This window comes from Pelodiscus sinensis, chromosome 20 (assembly GCF_052426305.1).
Source record: "Pelodiscus sinensis isolate ZL-2025 chromosome 20, ASM5242630v1, whole genome shotgun sequence".
Taxonomy (NCBI): domain Eukaryota; kingdom Metazoa; phylum Chordata; order Testudines; family Trionychidae; genus Pelodiscus; species Pelodiscus sinensis.
The window spans coordinates 18,446,108-18,461,184 of NC_143071.1; the positions used below are offsets into that span (position 1 = coordinate 18,446,108).

At 49.0% G+C, this 15,077-nt stretch overlaps 2 protein-coding genes across 4 annotated transcripts in view; one reads left to right on the plus strand and one right to left on the minus strand.

Annotated features, from left to right (window-relative positions):
• GGA3 (golgi associated, gamma adaptin ear containing, ARF binding protein 3) overlaps positions 1-1,417 on the minus strand; it is a 40,583-nt gene extending 39,166 nt beyond the window's left edge. Inside the window, exon 1 of one of the 3 annotated variants that reach the window (XM_075903693.2) lies at positions 1,345-1,417. In XM_075903693.2, the coding sequence (XP_075759808.2) occupies positions 1,345-1,384 (40 nt within the window). In that variant the 5' untranslated portion in view covers positions 1,385-1,417. The remainder of the gene's footprint in view (positions 1-1,344) is intronic. The other 2 variants (XM_075903695.2, XM_025178118.3) reach the window with 2 other exon arrangements.
• A 1,651-nt stretch (positions 1,418-3,068) lies between these two features.
• On the plus strand, positions 3,069-15,003 carry MRPS7 (mitochondrial ribosomal protein S7). The gene is made up of 5 exons (XM_075903700.2): positions 3,069-3,226; positions 6,957-7,148; positions 8,076-8,139; positions 9,945-10,112; positions 14,323-15,003. Exons 1-5 carry the CDS (start codon positions 3,150-3,152, stop codon positions 14,542-14,544), a joined length of 723 nt encoding a protein of 240 aa, XP_075759815.1. The 5' UTR covers positions 3,069-3,149; the 3' UTR covers positions 14,545-15,003.
• Positions 15,004-15,077: the final 74 nt, after the last annotated feature.

The window sequence follows — 15,077 nt, forward strand, 5'->3', positions numbered from 1 at the left end:
GCAGTGTGAAAACATAATAATCCTTCTTTTCCTTCCTCTCCCTAGCTACAGCAGACGGCTAGTCTATGGAGTAACTTCCTCCTTGTATTACTCCTTCAGCACCAGGGATGGACTGCACAGTTGAGAGCAAGAATGACAGGAAGTGAGTGACAGGAAAGGGACAGGGAGACAGAACAGGGAATAAAGCCAGGCAGTGAAAAAGAGAACAAGCAAAAACTCAGTGGGTCAAGTAGGTGAAGATAGCAGACATACAATGGGGAAAAAAGGAACAGGTATAAGATAGGCCAAGCAATCAGGAATGATCAGACTTTTGATTTAAAAGCAATGACAAAAGACTGTGCATAACTCTGGAAGTGGGGAGAGGCAACAAACACACAATCAGGCTGTTAAACAACCTGCCCAGAGACTCAGAAAAATGGGCAGTCATGACAAATAGAGGCATGGGATAAAACCCAGAGTACACTGGGAAGCCCTATTAAACAGCTAGCATGATAACTGCATGAGTAACGACTTCCTTCTACCAGAGACCAGAAGGCTGTGTCCATGTACACACACAGACTACACCTGTATGTCCCATCCCACCCCTGTTTTTATATGAGCTGGGTAGCGACGACAGGAAATGGGCAGAGGGGTGATGGGCACAGATGAGAGTGGGAGGGGATGGAGCGGGCAAAGGAGCATTAAGCATGAGCAGTGACAGTGAGACATGAGCAGGGACAGGATGGAGGACGCGGAGGTACGGGGGGCAGGCAGGAAACACAGGGGTGAAGGGGGTGTGGGGAGTTAGACTGGGGACATGGACAGCGGGACAGATGCCCAAAGAGAAGCAGTGAGGTGGGCACCGGGGCACGGAGGGCGGCAGATGGGGGAGGTTGGGGGGCCATGGATCGGGGCCCTGGGCACGGAGGGCGGCAGACGGGAGGACACGGGGGCCATGGATCGGGGCCCTGGGCACGGAGGGCGGCAGATAGGGGAGGTTGGGGGGCCATGGATCGGGGCCCTGGGCACGGAGGGCGGCAGACGGGAGGACACGGGGGGCCGTGGATCGGGGCCCTGGGCACGGAGGGCGGCAGACGGGAGGACACGGGGGGCCATGGATCGGGGCCCTGGGCACGGAGGGCGGCAGACGGGAGGACACGGGGGGCCGTGGATCGGGGCCCTGGGCACGGAGGGCGGCAGATGGGGGAGGTTGGGGGGCCATGGATCGGGGCCCTGGGCACGGAGGGCGGCAGACGGGAGGACACGGGGGGCCATGGATCGGGGCCCTGGGCACGGAGGGCGGCAGACGGGGCAGCGCAGGGCGCTGCTGAGGGGACGGGGCCGCGGGGGCGGGGTGTCACTCACTGAGCCAGGACTCCAGACTCTCCCCTTCCGCCTCCGCCATGTTGCTGGCCGGGCCGAGACTCCGCCTCAGCCGCGCGAGAGCGGAGCGGAGCGGAGCCGGGCCGGGGGAGGGGCGCGGGAGGGCCTAGCGGGGGAGGGGCGGCAGTTCTGTGGTGGGAGGGGAGACTGCGGGGTGAGGTGAGGGAGCTGAACCCCCTCCCCGCTATGACCCCCGCTAGTGCTGGGGCTTCATGAGCCTCCCGCAGCAGGCAGGGGGTATTCTACCCCCAGCATAAATGGGGCTGATAAAAGCCCCCCCCCCCAACTCCTTGCCCCATGGGCTTAGGGCTCAGCTGTCCCTGGTCTGTCCCACGACTGCTCTGATTTACTCACAGCACCCAGAGGCTCCCTCTGCAACAGTGCAGCAGAAGTTTTGCCATGCAAGTGTGTGTTGGGTGTCCGGATGTTACAGGTGCCATCCCAAATAGGGATTTATTTTATGTAGACATCTATAACTTCTACCCCATCCCAATTTTTCACACTTGTCTGGTCTCCCTAGCATGTGGTGCCCCTTTGCACCAGGACCCATGAACTAGGTGGCAGACTTTTTGACAGGGGTACTAGGTTCCAGAACTCAGGCCCCAGTGTCGGTTCTCTTCTGGGTTTTTACCCTCAAAAAATAGCATAAAGGGGATAATACTCAGCTATGTCTGACATGGAGCCCCCGCCTCTCATGTGGTTTGGTTTTATTTTGTTAATCTTAACTAGCAAACTGAGATCCCTACCTGGCATTTCTACATCAGTGGATCCTGCACTGATATGGCTCCAGTTGCAGGACATGGTAGGATGCCAGTAATGTAAACAATGATCACAAGACAGGCTTACATTTTATCCTAGTAAGACATCGGATGGCACTAAAAGCACAGATACTACCATTTTGGGCAACATTTCCAAAATGCCAAAATGACTTTTAAAGGCCTAAGTAATTTTTTGAAAATGAGACAAACTCCTAATTCATTTTGGTATTTTTAAATTGTTACCCTTTGCTCCTGATTATGCAGAGCTGGTGCAGACATCCGGAGGGCTCCAGAATCGTGTCTCCACAGAGTACTGTGCCAGATAAGGGCCCATGTAGATGACAGCAATGTCGATGCGTAGCCCAGAGATTCTCCACATCCCCTACTCTGGAGTTATGTAGTGACTTTGTCATCAAAAAGGGAACAGAGACTGAGCCCCTCCACCCTAGTAAGAAGGGAAGGAAATGCAGCCCTCCTCCCACTAGTCTGGGGGAAGGGCAGACCAGGCTTCAGCTCTGAGTCCCAGCAAGACTTGAGGTCCTGGCTAGCCCATTAAAACAGGGTCCCGACCCGTTTTGAGGTCCTGACCCACAGTTAGAGATCCAAGGGCAGTATTTGAAAGCTGAAAAGAGGGACATGCTTGCTGATCGTACACTGGTGTAAATCAGGATGCATTCACGTCAATGGAGTAGCATGGGAATAAAACCGCTAAACGAGGAGAATCAGGCCTGCTTATCACTCTGCTGGAATAGGGAGTGTGTGGGGAGGGGGAAAGGTGTTTGCAAAGTTGCCAATTCTCCCGGACCGGACACAATTTGCTGCCCTGGCGTCCGGTACAACAAGGGACAGTGCAAATGGCAGAGTGAGGGAAATAATAACCTGCCGCGACAGGGAAGCGCCCGCCCTAGCACGAGGCAGGCGCGCGCCGGCCGGCTCTGTGCACGCAAGGGGCGATCAGGCGGGCCCGAGACAGCAGCGCAGGCAACGGCCAGGGAGGCCCGGCGGGGTCCTGCGGAGCCCGGATGGAAGATGGCGGCTCCCTTGGCGGGGCGGCTTGGGGCGCTGGGCCGTCGGCTGGCCGCTCCCGCGCGGGCCTGGCTCCCCGGGTAAGGAGCGGCCCCGCGCGGCTGGCTGGCGAGGGCTGCGCGGTTCCCGCTCTGGCTCGGGGTCCCGCCCGGCCCTGCTCGCTGCGGGGCGGGGGCAGCGCCACTTGCCGGGACGCTGGGATCCATTGACCCAGCTGTACACAGAGGCGTGCCCCATGGGGAGTGCAGGGGAAAGCCGAGGGGGGATTATGGCCGGGGTCAACCCCCAGGGGGCTAGGGAGAGAGTGCCCCCCAGCTTTGCTCCTCGCCCCAGCCCTGCGTCTAGGTCCCTGACTGTGGCCCCAACCTCAGCCCCCTTACCCGTCTCTGAAGGGACACAGAGAGAGGTAAGGGGGGGGGGGCATGATCCTGAAAAGTTTGGGGGCCACTGGAAAACACTTCAAGCCAGGCTGCAAGCAGGGGGCACTTTGGCCAGGCCAGAGCAGCCTGGTGCTACGGTGGGCCCTGCCCTGCTGGATCCCGTGCACCCTGGATGAGGGGCTGCGGTAGAGCCTCCCCCCCTACACATGGCATGATGCAGCGGGCCAGTTAATTGGTTAAACATATAGTTTAACCGGTTAACATTTAAAACCGGATTTTACATCCCTTTGTAAGGCCAGCCTAGGAGCCTTGAGCTGAGGTTCATTATAGTGAAGCTTAATAAGGTGATGGCGCTTCCTATCTTCAAAGCATTGTGCATGCACAATCTGCTCCTTGCAGCTGTATAGGGAGGATGGCAGGTGAGCCGGGGTATTGTCCCGTTGCAGTGTAAGTACCGCTATAGATTTTGGTCTCTTGAGTTGCCAAGTCTCACTCATGGATTTTTTTAAAGCATTTTTAGAGCATCCAAGGAAGATTTTTGCAGTGTTTCTCAAAAAAACCCTCACTTAATGACACTGACTTGACTTTGCCTGATACATCAGTGGAGTAATTTTCTCAGTTTGCTCTGCTCTCAGATTACACTCGTCTTTTTGCTCTTTGTCCTGTGCCTCTCATGCCTGGAATCAGTCTTCCCTCACTTTTTTCACATTTCTTCCTGGAACTTGCTTCCTTTTAAAGCCCTACCATTACTATTTCATCAGTGAAAGATGTTGGCAATTGTAGGAACAGCTCAGATGTATCATTGCCCTTATACTGCTAATAGCTTAAAAAAGTTTCACAGAGAGGTTATGTGGCAGGGGCCTGTGCTTTTAGAGCAGGTGAATCTGAGTTCTAGCCCTACTGTTGGTATGAAGTAGGGATGTAATAGTGTAGTCAATTAACAGATAAGCAAAAGCTTATAGGTTAATTCTATAGACTACATGCATTTCCCACCCCCATCCCCTGCCAGTAAATTTTTTAGCAGACTGGCCAGCAGCCCGGCTCAGTCTTGGCTCGCGCTGTGTTTGGGACCTACCCCCACTGCGGTTCTGCATTTACAGTGTATTAGGAGCCAGGCAGGCAGACAGCTCTCACTCGTGCCAGATCTGGGAGCTCAGCTCCCACTTCCCAGGCGGGCTGCTACCACCCTGTGCTGCTCAAACTATCAAACTGGCTCCCCTTGCAGATCAGCTCCTACCTGGCACCCCACATTGCTGCCTCTGATACAGAGGCAGCAGCATGGAGTGGCTGGGGGCTCCTTGGGAGCGGGGCCAGAGTGCACTGGCTGCCAACCCCATCCCCGTGGACTATAGAATAGTCAAGTAACTGATAAGAATTCATGAGGTTAATCGAGTATTCATTTAACTGATATTTAACATCTCTGGTATGAAGTGCTGAGCTGTCCTGATAAAAAGCACAATGACAATCAGGAAGACCTAGACATTTGTTTCTCTTATGAAAAATGATGCTCCCCAAAACATTTATTTACGACTCCCTCTTGTAGATTGCATTGCTCTTGTGGGCTGTCTTTTTGCTATGTTTTTTATGTGGCTTTAGTCTCCATCATGCAACAGGTGGAAACAAACTCATGCAGGGCCAGTTGCAGGATTGGGACCTTTAATTTAGAAGGATAATTGGGATCTTTGCTCCTAAAGGTAATTGTCTTGTCAGTGTATTTCAATAACCCTCTTGTGGAGCAATATGAATAAACTGGCTGACCACTGTAGGATAATTGTGATCAAAGCAATACTGCTGAGCTGGAGACTCAGTATATTAATGCTCAGGACTATTACTTGAACTTCAGTTGTATTTTTTGCTATTGCCATTCTTATATACAGGGCTCGCCGAACCGCGGCGAGCCCCACTCGCCAGCCGCGCTGTCCGGCGATCTGTGCATGCGCAGATCGTTCTCTGCATGCGCAGATCGCCCGAATCCGGCTCTTCGGGGTTGCAGTCTACTTGCCACGGGTGAGTAGATTGTATTATTTGTCGAGCCCTGCTTATATATACTTTTAATTACTATAATGGTCACAGATGTATCTTGCTGTAAATAATGAGCTTGATCCCATTTCCATTTAAGTTAAAAAGGGGCCAGGGTTGGGACCAGAATTTTAAATTGCTCATAGAATTGAACTCTTTTGCATTTAATTTTCTGTGGATGCATGCTGAGTACATTGTTCATGTTACATCTCATGGAGAGGCTTTGGTGGTAGACTCTAGATGTACCCACAGTTCCCTGTTAACAGTAACTAAAGGGAAACTATCACCCTATTTAGGACCCCCTGAGTAAAGTATATCAATATACCTTTTGCTTTTTACAGGGTTTTTTTTTATTAGAAATGATCCCCTCCCTCTCTCAAAAGTAGTAAAATAACATTACTCCTTAATTGAGAAATTTCTGTTGAAACCAATGAGAAGTAAAGTCCTGTTTAATCAATTAACTGGTTAAACATGTTGAACTGGTTAACCAGTTAACTGGGATCCCAAAGGTGGCTGCTAGGGCTGCTGCTCCCAGCTGAAATAGTCCTCGCCTGTGACTGCCCCTCTGCTCCAGACAAGGGCTGCTCGAGCTGGGCTAGTGCATCCCTGTCTGCAGCAGTTCCTGCAGGGCTGGAGTAGCTCCCTGCTCGAGGTGGGTGAGGAGCTGCTCCAGCCCCCACCAGTTAACAGGTTAACCTTTCACATCCCTACTGGTAACCTCACAGGACCAGGCCTTCAATTCTTTTTGAACTTTAGGGCTTTTGGGATTAATGTCCCAGGTGTCTGCACAGAAAGGGGTTGTCAGCCACTCGGGAGCATTCTGTATATCCAAAGCGGGGAGAGGGCATCATTGCTGTCTGGGAGTAGCTCAAGTGCGTGGCTGGCAGAAAGGAAGACAGTAGCAGGCAATTCTCCCTGTCACACTGTAATTCTTGTTGGTTTTATATTAGTAATTATCTTTAATATTCAGCAGTTTATAGGTGACCAGAATTTAATTATTTGCTGTGTGGGGATTTAGACCTTGCTGTCTCTTTCAGAAAGGGATTTTTGCAGTGTGTTAGTACAGCACCCAACATATTGGGCCCTCATGATAATTGGGGCCCCTGAGCAATATTGGAATGTATCTCCACTATCAGTTGTCTTCCCTGTCTGTTCCAAGACTTGTTCCATAACACTGGAGATGGACTTGGTGAGCCAGATTGAGGAATAAGTCTGAGGGATAGCCATGTTAGACTGTAACTTTAAAAACTATGAGTAGTCATCCGGCACCTTAGAGACCCACTTCTTCAGATGAGCTGGATCTTATACGTACATGTAATTTCTTAGTCTCTAAGGTACCACAGGCCTACAGATTGAGGAATGACAGTGATGCCAGTTTACAAACTTCTTCATCTCATCTTACTTTTTGCAGGCTTACCCAGGTGAGATGGAGCCGGTATGGCCCCGATTACCTCGAACCAGAAGTGAACAAGGAGGTATACCGGAAACCTGGGCAGGAGCTGTCTGAGGAGGAGAAAATGGAACAGGATCTTAAAGCCCTCCAACCCATAAAAGCTGCCCCTTGTAATGTCACCAGTTCTCTGTTCAGTGACCCTACAATCAGGTCAGAAAGCCCCTGTTACAGCACCAGCTGTGTCCCAAGGATTCCGCTCCCACTGAAATTACTGGGAGTTTTGCCATTGACTTCAGTGGGAGCAGGATTGGGTTTTATTGTTCAGAATTGTTGAGCCGCCATAATCCCAGGTGACTGCTAGAGATCAGCACCGAATAAGGATGTTGAAATGCATTTATTTTGGTAAACGGGTAATGGTTGACATTTTCAGCTGAGACACATTTACACATGCGAGTGAGGGGAGGTGGCTCTTGCGGAGTGGCTCCCTCCCACACTGCTACCTCTGTATCAGAAGCAGCAGCTGGGGTGGGGGGTGGGTTACAGGCAGCTATGCTGAAGCCAGCTCCCCGCGAGTACTGGCTCCTGCCTGCCTCCCTTCACTCTCCCCCTCCCCCCTGCTGCTGCCTCTGATACAGAGCCAGTAGTGGGTGGGGAGTGGGGGAGAAGGGCGGACTGTATGTAACCGTTTACACTATCACACCCCTACTGTCAATTTTCTCTTCCCCTCTCCAGAAAGAGGGTGGCAGATGAGTTGGATGGAGAGATTTGTTCATGAGTTCTGTCTGGATGGGGATTTGCTGTTTATTATGAAATGGATGTTTATGATGCTGGATGGAGTAGTAGAGTGTTCTGCTTCTGAGTCCACTATGGCTAAATAGTAAAGTCATTATAGTGCCCCCTCCCCGCATTAGACTTTATCTGCCAGGCTGTGTATTGCCTTCCATGTACTCTGTAATTCCTGTGTTTGGGTTAATTTTTTCACACATGGAAATGCCACTGAAAAGTAGAGGCTAAAGATGAGCACAGACACCTAGAATCTAGCAAGAATAGGATTTAACCACGGAAACAACACAGATGGGAACCTCTGGTGATGGAACCAAAGTTTCGATTGTATAATGTTTGGATTTGTGCTTGCAGTAAATTCATCAATATGATGATGAAGGGAGGAAACAAAGTGCTGGCCAGATCCATCATGTCACAGGTGAGGACTGGACTTGTATGTTTTAAATTGCATGCCAAAAAGCTGCACTGAAATAACCTTATTAATCTTTCAAAGGGAGCGCTCAGAACTTATGAAATGCCAGAAATAAGGTTGCCTCTGCAATACCTGTCTGCTTCACAGTCAAATCAAGCAGCTTTCTTCTCCATGCTGCCTAGGCCAAGCAGGAGGGTCGTTCTCAGAATACAGCAGAGACAAGCTCCCTTTTTCTCCATTCTGGTGTCCAGCGCTAGCACAGAGCTAAAACTGCAGGGAAAGCCTTACTCAGCCTTGCGCTAGAGCAGTGTTTCCCAATTTTATTTGGCCACGGAACCCTTTTAAACTCGAAAGAATTTAACAGAACCCCTAATAACAGTCTTATATATGGTGTATAACAGGCGATCGCAGCACCAACTGACTGCGTGCACAGCACTGATTAGTGACATCATCGTCTCCAGTCTCTGGTGAAGCTGGCATTACACAGGGACACTTACCGTGGCAAACACAAATGAAAATTGTTTTCAATAAAATTCATACATTCTTAAATATTAATTATTTTTTAAAATAATAAAATTTTATTGTAGTGAAATTTTCTCGTGGAACTCTTATTTCACTTCAGAACCCCAGGGTTCCGCAGAACACCATTTGGGAAACACTGGGCTAGAGTATACCTAGTACAGATGGAATTATTTGGTAAGTCTGGCAAGTCTCTATTGAAAGCAGGCAAACTTTCTTCAGTGGTTTATAAATTGGCCACTTTGGGGTGAATTTTCACAGGCATGGCAAAGGTACATCCCTGCTACAAAGGCCACCCAACTTCCATATTTGAAGTCCCTGTTCTAAAGTTAGGAGGCACTAGAGGCTAAAGAAAGAATTTTCTTAACATGCATAATTGTTTTTTTCCCCCCATCCTCATTTTCGGAACTGTTCTGAATTAACATTTTCTGCTAAAAAATGATGCTGAGGCAGACGCCCAGTATGGAAAATTTCAGCCCAAACAATTGAAATTTGGCCAAGTTATAATCAACTGAAAATAGGAATAAGAATTTGGCAGCCCTAATAAAATGGTACTTCGTATCTATACTGTTAATACTTAGTACTCTTTTCGTAGGATCTCTGACCCCTTCATAAGGAAGGGGGGTATAATTATGCAGATGTTACAGGTGATAGCTGTGAGACAGAAAAGTCAGGTGACTTTCCTAAAATTAGGCAAGACCACTGTGACACAGCCAGGGATCAGAACCAGGTGTCCTCCTCTTAGGGTATCTCCTACTCTGTTCACTGAACCAGACTCCCTCCTTTGGGCACTAGTTGATGTGGAACTGAAGTGTAGAAGCCTTCTAATTTCCGTTCAGTACAGAACTGCCCCACCATAATGGGCTACAGTTTCCTGATTTAGGGTGCATGCTGTGGGCTTCATGCAGTGGTGCTGTAAAGGGCAGTGTTCTCCATGGTTAGGGTTGGGCGGTGGGTATAAATTGACCAAAAAAGTGAGTAGATGCAGCATAATAGTATATGTAAACTGGTGTAACTGATACATGGAGGAGGTTGAAGTGAATCTTGAGACAATCTAATAGGAGGTTGTAAGGTAGGGGTAGAGGCAGAACTATTTTATCTCCTCTCTGATACCCTGTTTGCTGGTGGTCACTGCTATACTTCTCAGTGGGCTACATGAGGAAAAAAACAGTAAGTACTTGACTCCAGCAAGGACATTTGCTTGCGTGTGGCAACCCAGTGTAAGGTGGTGAGAGAGAATTGAGTAAAATTTGTTGTAGCTCAAGAGTTCCTGTTTTCTTGTTTGTATTTAGACCTTAGAAGCCGTTAAAAGGAAGCAGGTTGAGAAATACCATCAAGCCTCTGAGGAGGAAAGGGAGAGCATTGAGTGCAACCCTTACGTCATCTTCCATCAGGCACTGAAAAACTGTCAGCCTATCATTGGGATCTCCAACATCAAGAAAGGAGGCAAAACCTATCAGGTAAACAGAAGAGACCAGAAGGCCAGCCTGGGTGCCAAAACTACCAGTGTCCTTTCCACCATTCCCAAAACTTGTCTCCCTTGGAAGTAGATTATAATAGCACGAGGAATGTTAAAAATCACTTAAAACAGTAACTGTTACATTTCCAATTGGTTACAGAGTTAACCATTAGTTAAGCCTGGGGATGTACTCCAGCCTGCTGTGGGCGCTACATTTGAAGTTAGAGCCAGCAGCCAGGCTCCGTCCCGGCACGTGTGCTGGCTCCGAATTCAAATGCAGAGCTGCAGCAGGGGCAGCCCAAGAGTGGGACCAGCTGCTGGGACATGGCGCCTGCCAGGACAGAGTATCAGAGGGGTAGCCGTGTTAGTCTGAATCTGCAAAAGCGACGAAGAGTCCTGTGGCACCTTATAGACTAACTGAAGTGTAGGAGCATAAGCTTTCATGGGCAAAGACCCACTTCGTCAGATGCATGTAGTGGAAATTTCCAGAGGCAGGAATAAATATGCAGGCCAGGATCAGGCTGGAGATGACCAGGTGGATCCAATCAAGGAGGATGAGGCCCACTTCTAGCAGCTGATCTGGAGGTGTGAATTCCAAGAGAATAGAAGCTGCTTTTGTAGTTAGCAAGCCATTCACAGTCTTTGTTTAATCCAGAGTTGATTGTGTCAAACTTAAAGATGAACTGTAGCTCAGCAGTTTCTCTTTGAAGTCTGGTCCTGAAGTTTTTTTGCTGCAGGATGGCTACTTTTAGATCTGCAATTGTGTGTCCAGGAAGATTGAAGTGTTCCCCTACAGGTTTTTGTATGTTGCCATTCCTAATATCAGATTTGTGTCCATTGATTCTTTTACGTAGGGACTGTCCTGTTTGGCCGATGTATATAGCAGTGGGGCATTGTTGGCACATGATGGCATATATTACGTTGGTGGATGTGCAGGAGAATGTACCAGTGACAGTATGGCTGATCTGGTTAGGTCCTGTGATGGTGTTGCTGGTGTATATATGTGGGCAGAGTTGGCACCGAGGTTTGTTGCAAGGATTGGTTCCTGAGTTCGAGTTATTATGGTGCGGTATGTAGTTGCTGGTGAGAATATGCTTCAGGTTGGCGGGTTGTCTGTGGGCAAGGACCGGCCTACCTCCCAAGGCCTGTGAGAGCGAGGGATCATTGTCCAGGATGGGCTGAAGATCACTAATGATGCGTTGGAGAGGTTTTAGCTGGGGACTATAGGTGATGGCCAGTGGTGTTCTGTTGGTTTCTTTCTTGGGCTTGTCCCGAGGCAGGAGGCTTCTGGGTACACGTCTGGCTCTGTCAATCTGTCTCCTCACTTCCTCGTGTGGGTATCGCAGTTTACAGAATGCTTCTTGAAGGTCTTGTAGGTGTAGGTCTCTGTCTGAGGGGTTGGAGCATATGCGGTTGTACCTCAGTGCTTGGCTGTAAACAACCGCATATGCTCCAACCCCTCAGACAGAGACCTACACCTACAAGACCTTCAAGAAGCATTCTGTAAACTGCGATACCCACACGAGGAAGTGAGGAGACAGATTGACAGAGCCAGACGTGTACCCAGAAGCCTCCTGCTACGGGACAAGCCCAAGAAAGAAACCAACAGAACACCACTGGCCATCACCTATAGTCCCCAGCTAAAACCTCTCCAACGCATCATTAGTGATCTTCAGCCCATCCTGGACAATGATCCCTCGCTCTCACAGGCCTTGGGAGGTAGGCCGGTCCTTGCCCACAGACAACCCGCCAACCTGAAGCATATTCTCACCAGCAACTACACACCGCACCATAATAACTCGAACTCAGGAACCAATCCTTGCAACAAACCTCGGTGCCAACTCTGCCCACATATATACACCAGCAACACCATCACAGGACCTAACCAGATCAGCCATACTGTCACTGGTACATTCTCCTGCACATCCACCAACGTAATATATGCCATCATGTGCCAACAATGCCCCACTGCTATATACATCGGCCAAACAGGACAGTCCCTACGTAAAAGAATCAATGGACACAAATCTGATATTAGGAATGGCAACATACAAAAACCTGTAGGGGAACACTTCAATCTTCCTGGACACACAATTGCAGATCTAAAAGTAGCCATCCTGCAGCAAAAAAACTTCAGGACCAGACTTCAAAGAGAAACTGCTGAGCTACAGTTCATCTTCAAGTTTGACACAATCAACTCTGGATTAAACAAAGACTGTGAATGGCTTGCTAACTACAAAAGCAGCTTCTATTCTCTTGGAATTCACACCTCCAGATCAGCTGCTAGAAGTGGGCCTCATCCTCCTTGATTGGATCCACCTTGTCATCTCCAGCCTGATCCTGGCCTGCATATTTATTCCTGCCTCTGGAAATTTCCACTACATGCATCTGACGAAGTGGGTCTTTGCCCACGAAAGCTTATGCTCCTACACTTCAGTTAGTCTATAAGGTGCCACAGGACTCTTCGTCGCTTTTGCCAGGACAGAGCCTGCCTGTTGACTCCAAATTAAATGCCACAGCAGGAGGGCAGCCAATTAGAGATGTTAAGTATCCGTTAATTAGCTAATCGAGTAGTTGATGGAATTTCCATCCACTACTTGATTAGTAGATGAGGAGGCGTGTTCGCTAGCACTGCTGCAGCTCTGCATTTTAAATGTAATAAGAGCCAATGGACTCTTACTACATTTAAAGTATAGAGCTGCAGTGGGGGTAAGTAGCTCCTGGGGCAGCGCAAAACAGGACTGGATAGTCCCAGTTCACACTGGCTCCAGGATTGTTGTGGCTTTGCCTCCCCTGCCTCTCCCCTCCTCCCACACCACGAAGACAGTGCTGGGGGGAGGGGAACCGGCTTTTAAGCCAGTTCCATCTCCTGCTTCTCCCCCCCCCTTGCTGCCTCTCATACAAGGGCAGCATGGGGCTAGGGAAAGCAAGTAGTTGAATAGTCACTCGACTAGTCACTTACATCCCTACAGCCAACTCACCAAGTTGGCAGCATTTAACTGGTAACATTAACCAATAAGAATCATCTTATCAGTTAATCTCTTAATGTCCCTAATTAGCACCTAGAGACCCCAGCCAAAATTAGTACTCCAGTGTGCTGAGTATTGTATTGAGCCATAAATTAGAGAGAGTTCCTACCCCAGATTGCTTGCATTTTGAATGGACCAAGTGTGGGAGGGGAAACTGAGGTACAGAGAGATTAAATGACTTATCTACGGTTACAGAACAGATCAATAGCAAATCCAAGATTCTACCACGTCTCTGGGGTCTCAGTCTGTCTGCCAGACCAGTCTGCCTCTGTGTACAACCAGCTGTTTAAGTTGAAGCAGCAGAGCAGTTCAGCCCCCACAGAGAGCAGTGCACACAAAAGGTTCATATAGATACCTTGTTTTATTTAAAACCTGAGCACAGTTCAGTTCTTTAGCTCTCCTAATGAGATATTTGCATCTGGATAGCTTATGGCAGAGGTGGGGAACCTCAGACCCAGGGGCCGGATGCGGCTAGCCTGGATCTGGCCTCTGAGGTTCAGGCCCGCCCTCCCTCCTCCCCCCAAGCAATGAGAAACCTGTGCTGGTGCTCCAGCCTCCCCACCCCCACCCCATGGGAATGGAGCCCATAAAAACTATTAGGCTGGGCCCCCCTAGGCTCTGGTGTGTGAGGGGAGTGTGGGGAGTGTCTTTCTGCTTCTCGGGGGCCAGATGTCAGTGAGGGTTTTTTTTTTCTGTGTGTCAGCGGCCCCTGACCCAAAAAAGGTTCCCTACCCTGCAGGTTTATGGGATTATTAATGAACTGTGGAGCATTTCACCAGTCTGCTACCCAGCCAACAAATTACTGCCCTCTGGTAATTGATCAGAAATAGTTTGGTCAAGTTCCCCTAAGTGACAGCAAGGCCAAGAACCAAATGGAACTCCCATCCAGTCACAAGAGGTAGCTGCTGCTCTTTTTGCAGTTTTGAGGCAAATGCTTCCTGCTGTCAACATCAGAAACCTTGCACTGCTGCACCTGATGTGTGGATTCATAGAGGCAGATAGTGGCCTAAGGACAAACTCACAGGTGCCTGGCTAGAGTTAATCTCTTCCCTCCCCCTCAGAACTAGTCACTTTCTATGGAATCACCAGGGAGTGTTTAACAATTGAAAAGTGATATTTCAGCATATGGTCCTATTGTGGGATAAGGCATCTTAATAGTGTCACTATTTGAATGTCCCCTAGGTTCCAACCCCTCTGACGGACAACCGGAAACGTTTCTTGGCCATGAAATGGTTAATTACTGAGTGCAGGGAGCATAAGCATTATCGGATATTCATGCATGAAAAACTATCCCAGGAACTGCTACAGGCCTTCAACAATGAGGGCCCTGTGATCAAGAGAAAGCATGACATACACAAGATGGCTGAGGCTAACCGGGCCTATGCTCACTATCGCTGGTGGTAGGGGGTCTTCCTGCGACCAAGAGAGACCTTGACTTACGACAGCAGGAACATTTCCTCACTCCCTTGTACTTGTGGAGCTCAAACCTGTGAAGCATCATCTTCTGTCTACTTTTCTGCAGAGGAGCTGTAAAAGGGAGGTTGCCTGCCCATTTCTGTTAGTAGCTCCTAGGCTGGGTTCTTAAGCAGAGAAAATTCAAGATGAGATATGCACCCACAAAAGCTTCATTTTCTTAGATTATTTTTCTGAGCAACACTGTCTAAAAAAACCTTGCTCTCTGGAAGCAGTGGAGGGGTTGTCTTCTGGAATCTGTTTTGCATTGTGAATGCTCCTTCTGCATATCAATGCCGGAGACAGACAGAGCTCAGTTTGAATTTTAGACTGTTGGTTAGCAGAATAATTGTTTGAATGAACATATGTGATCTGGATGTTAGAGAAAATAAAAATGGAAACTCACTATCATCCTCTGACTCTAACTGCATTCCAGTGCTGTGTGTCTGTCTCAGGGTTTTTTACTGATGCCCATCACTGTAGCA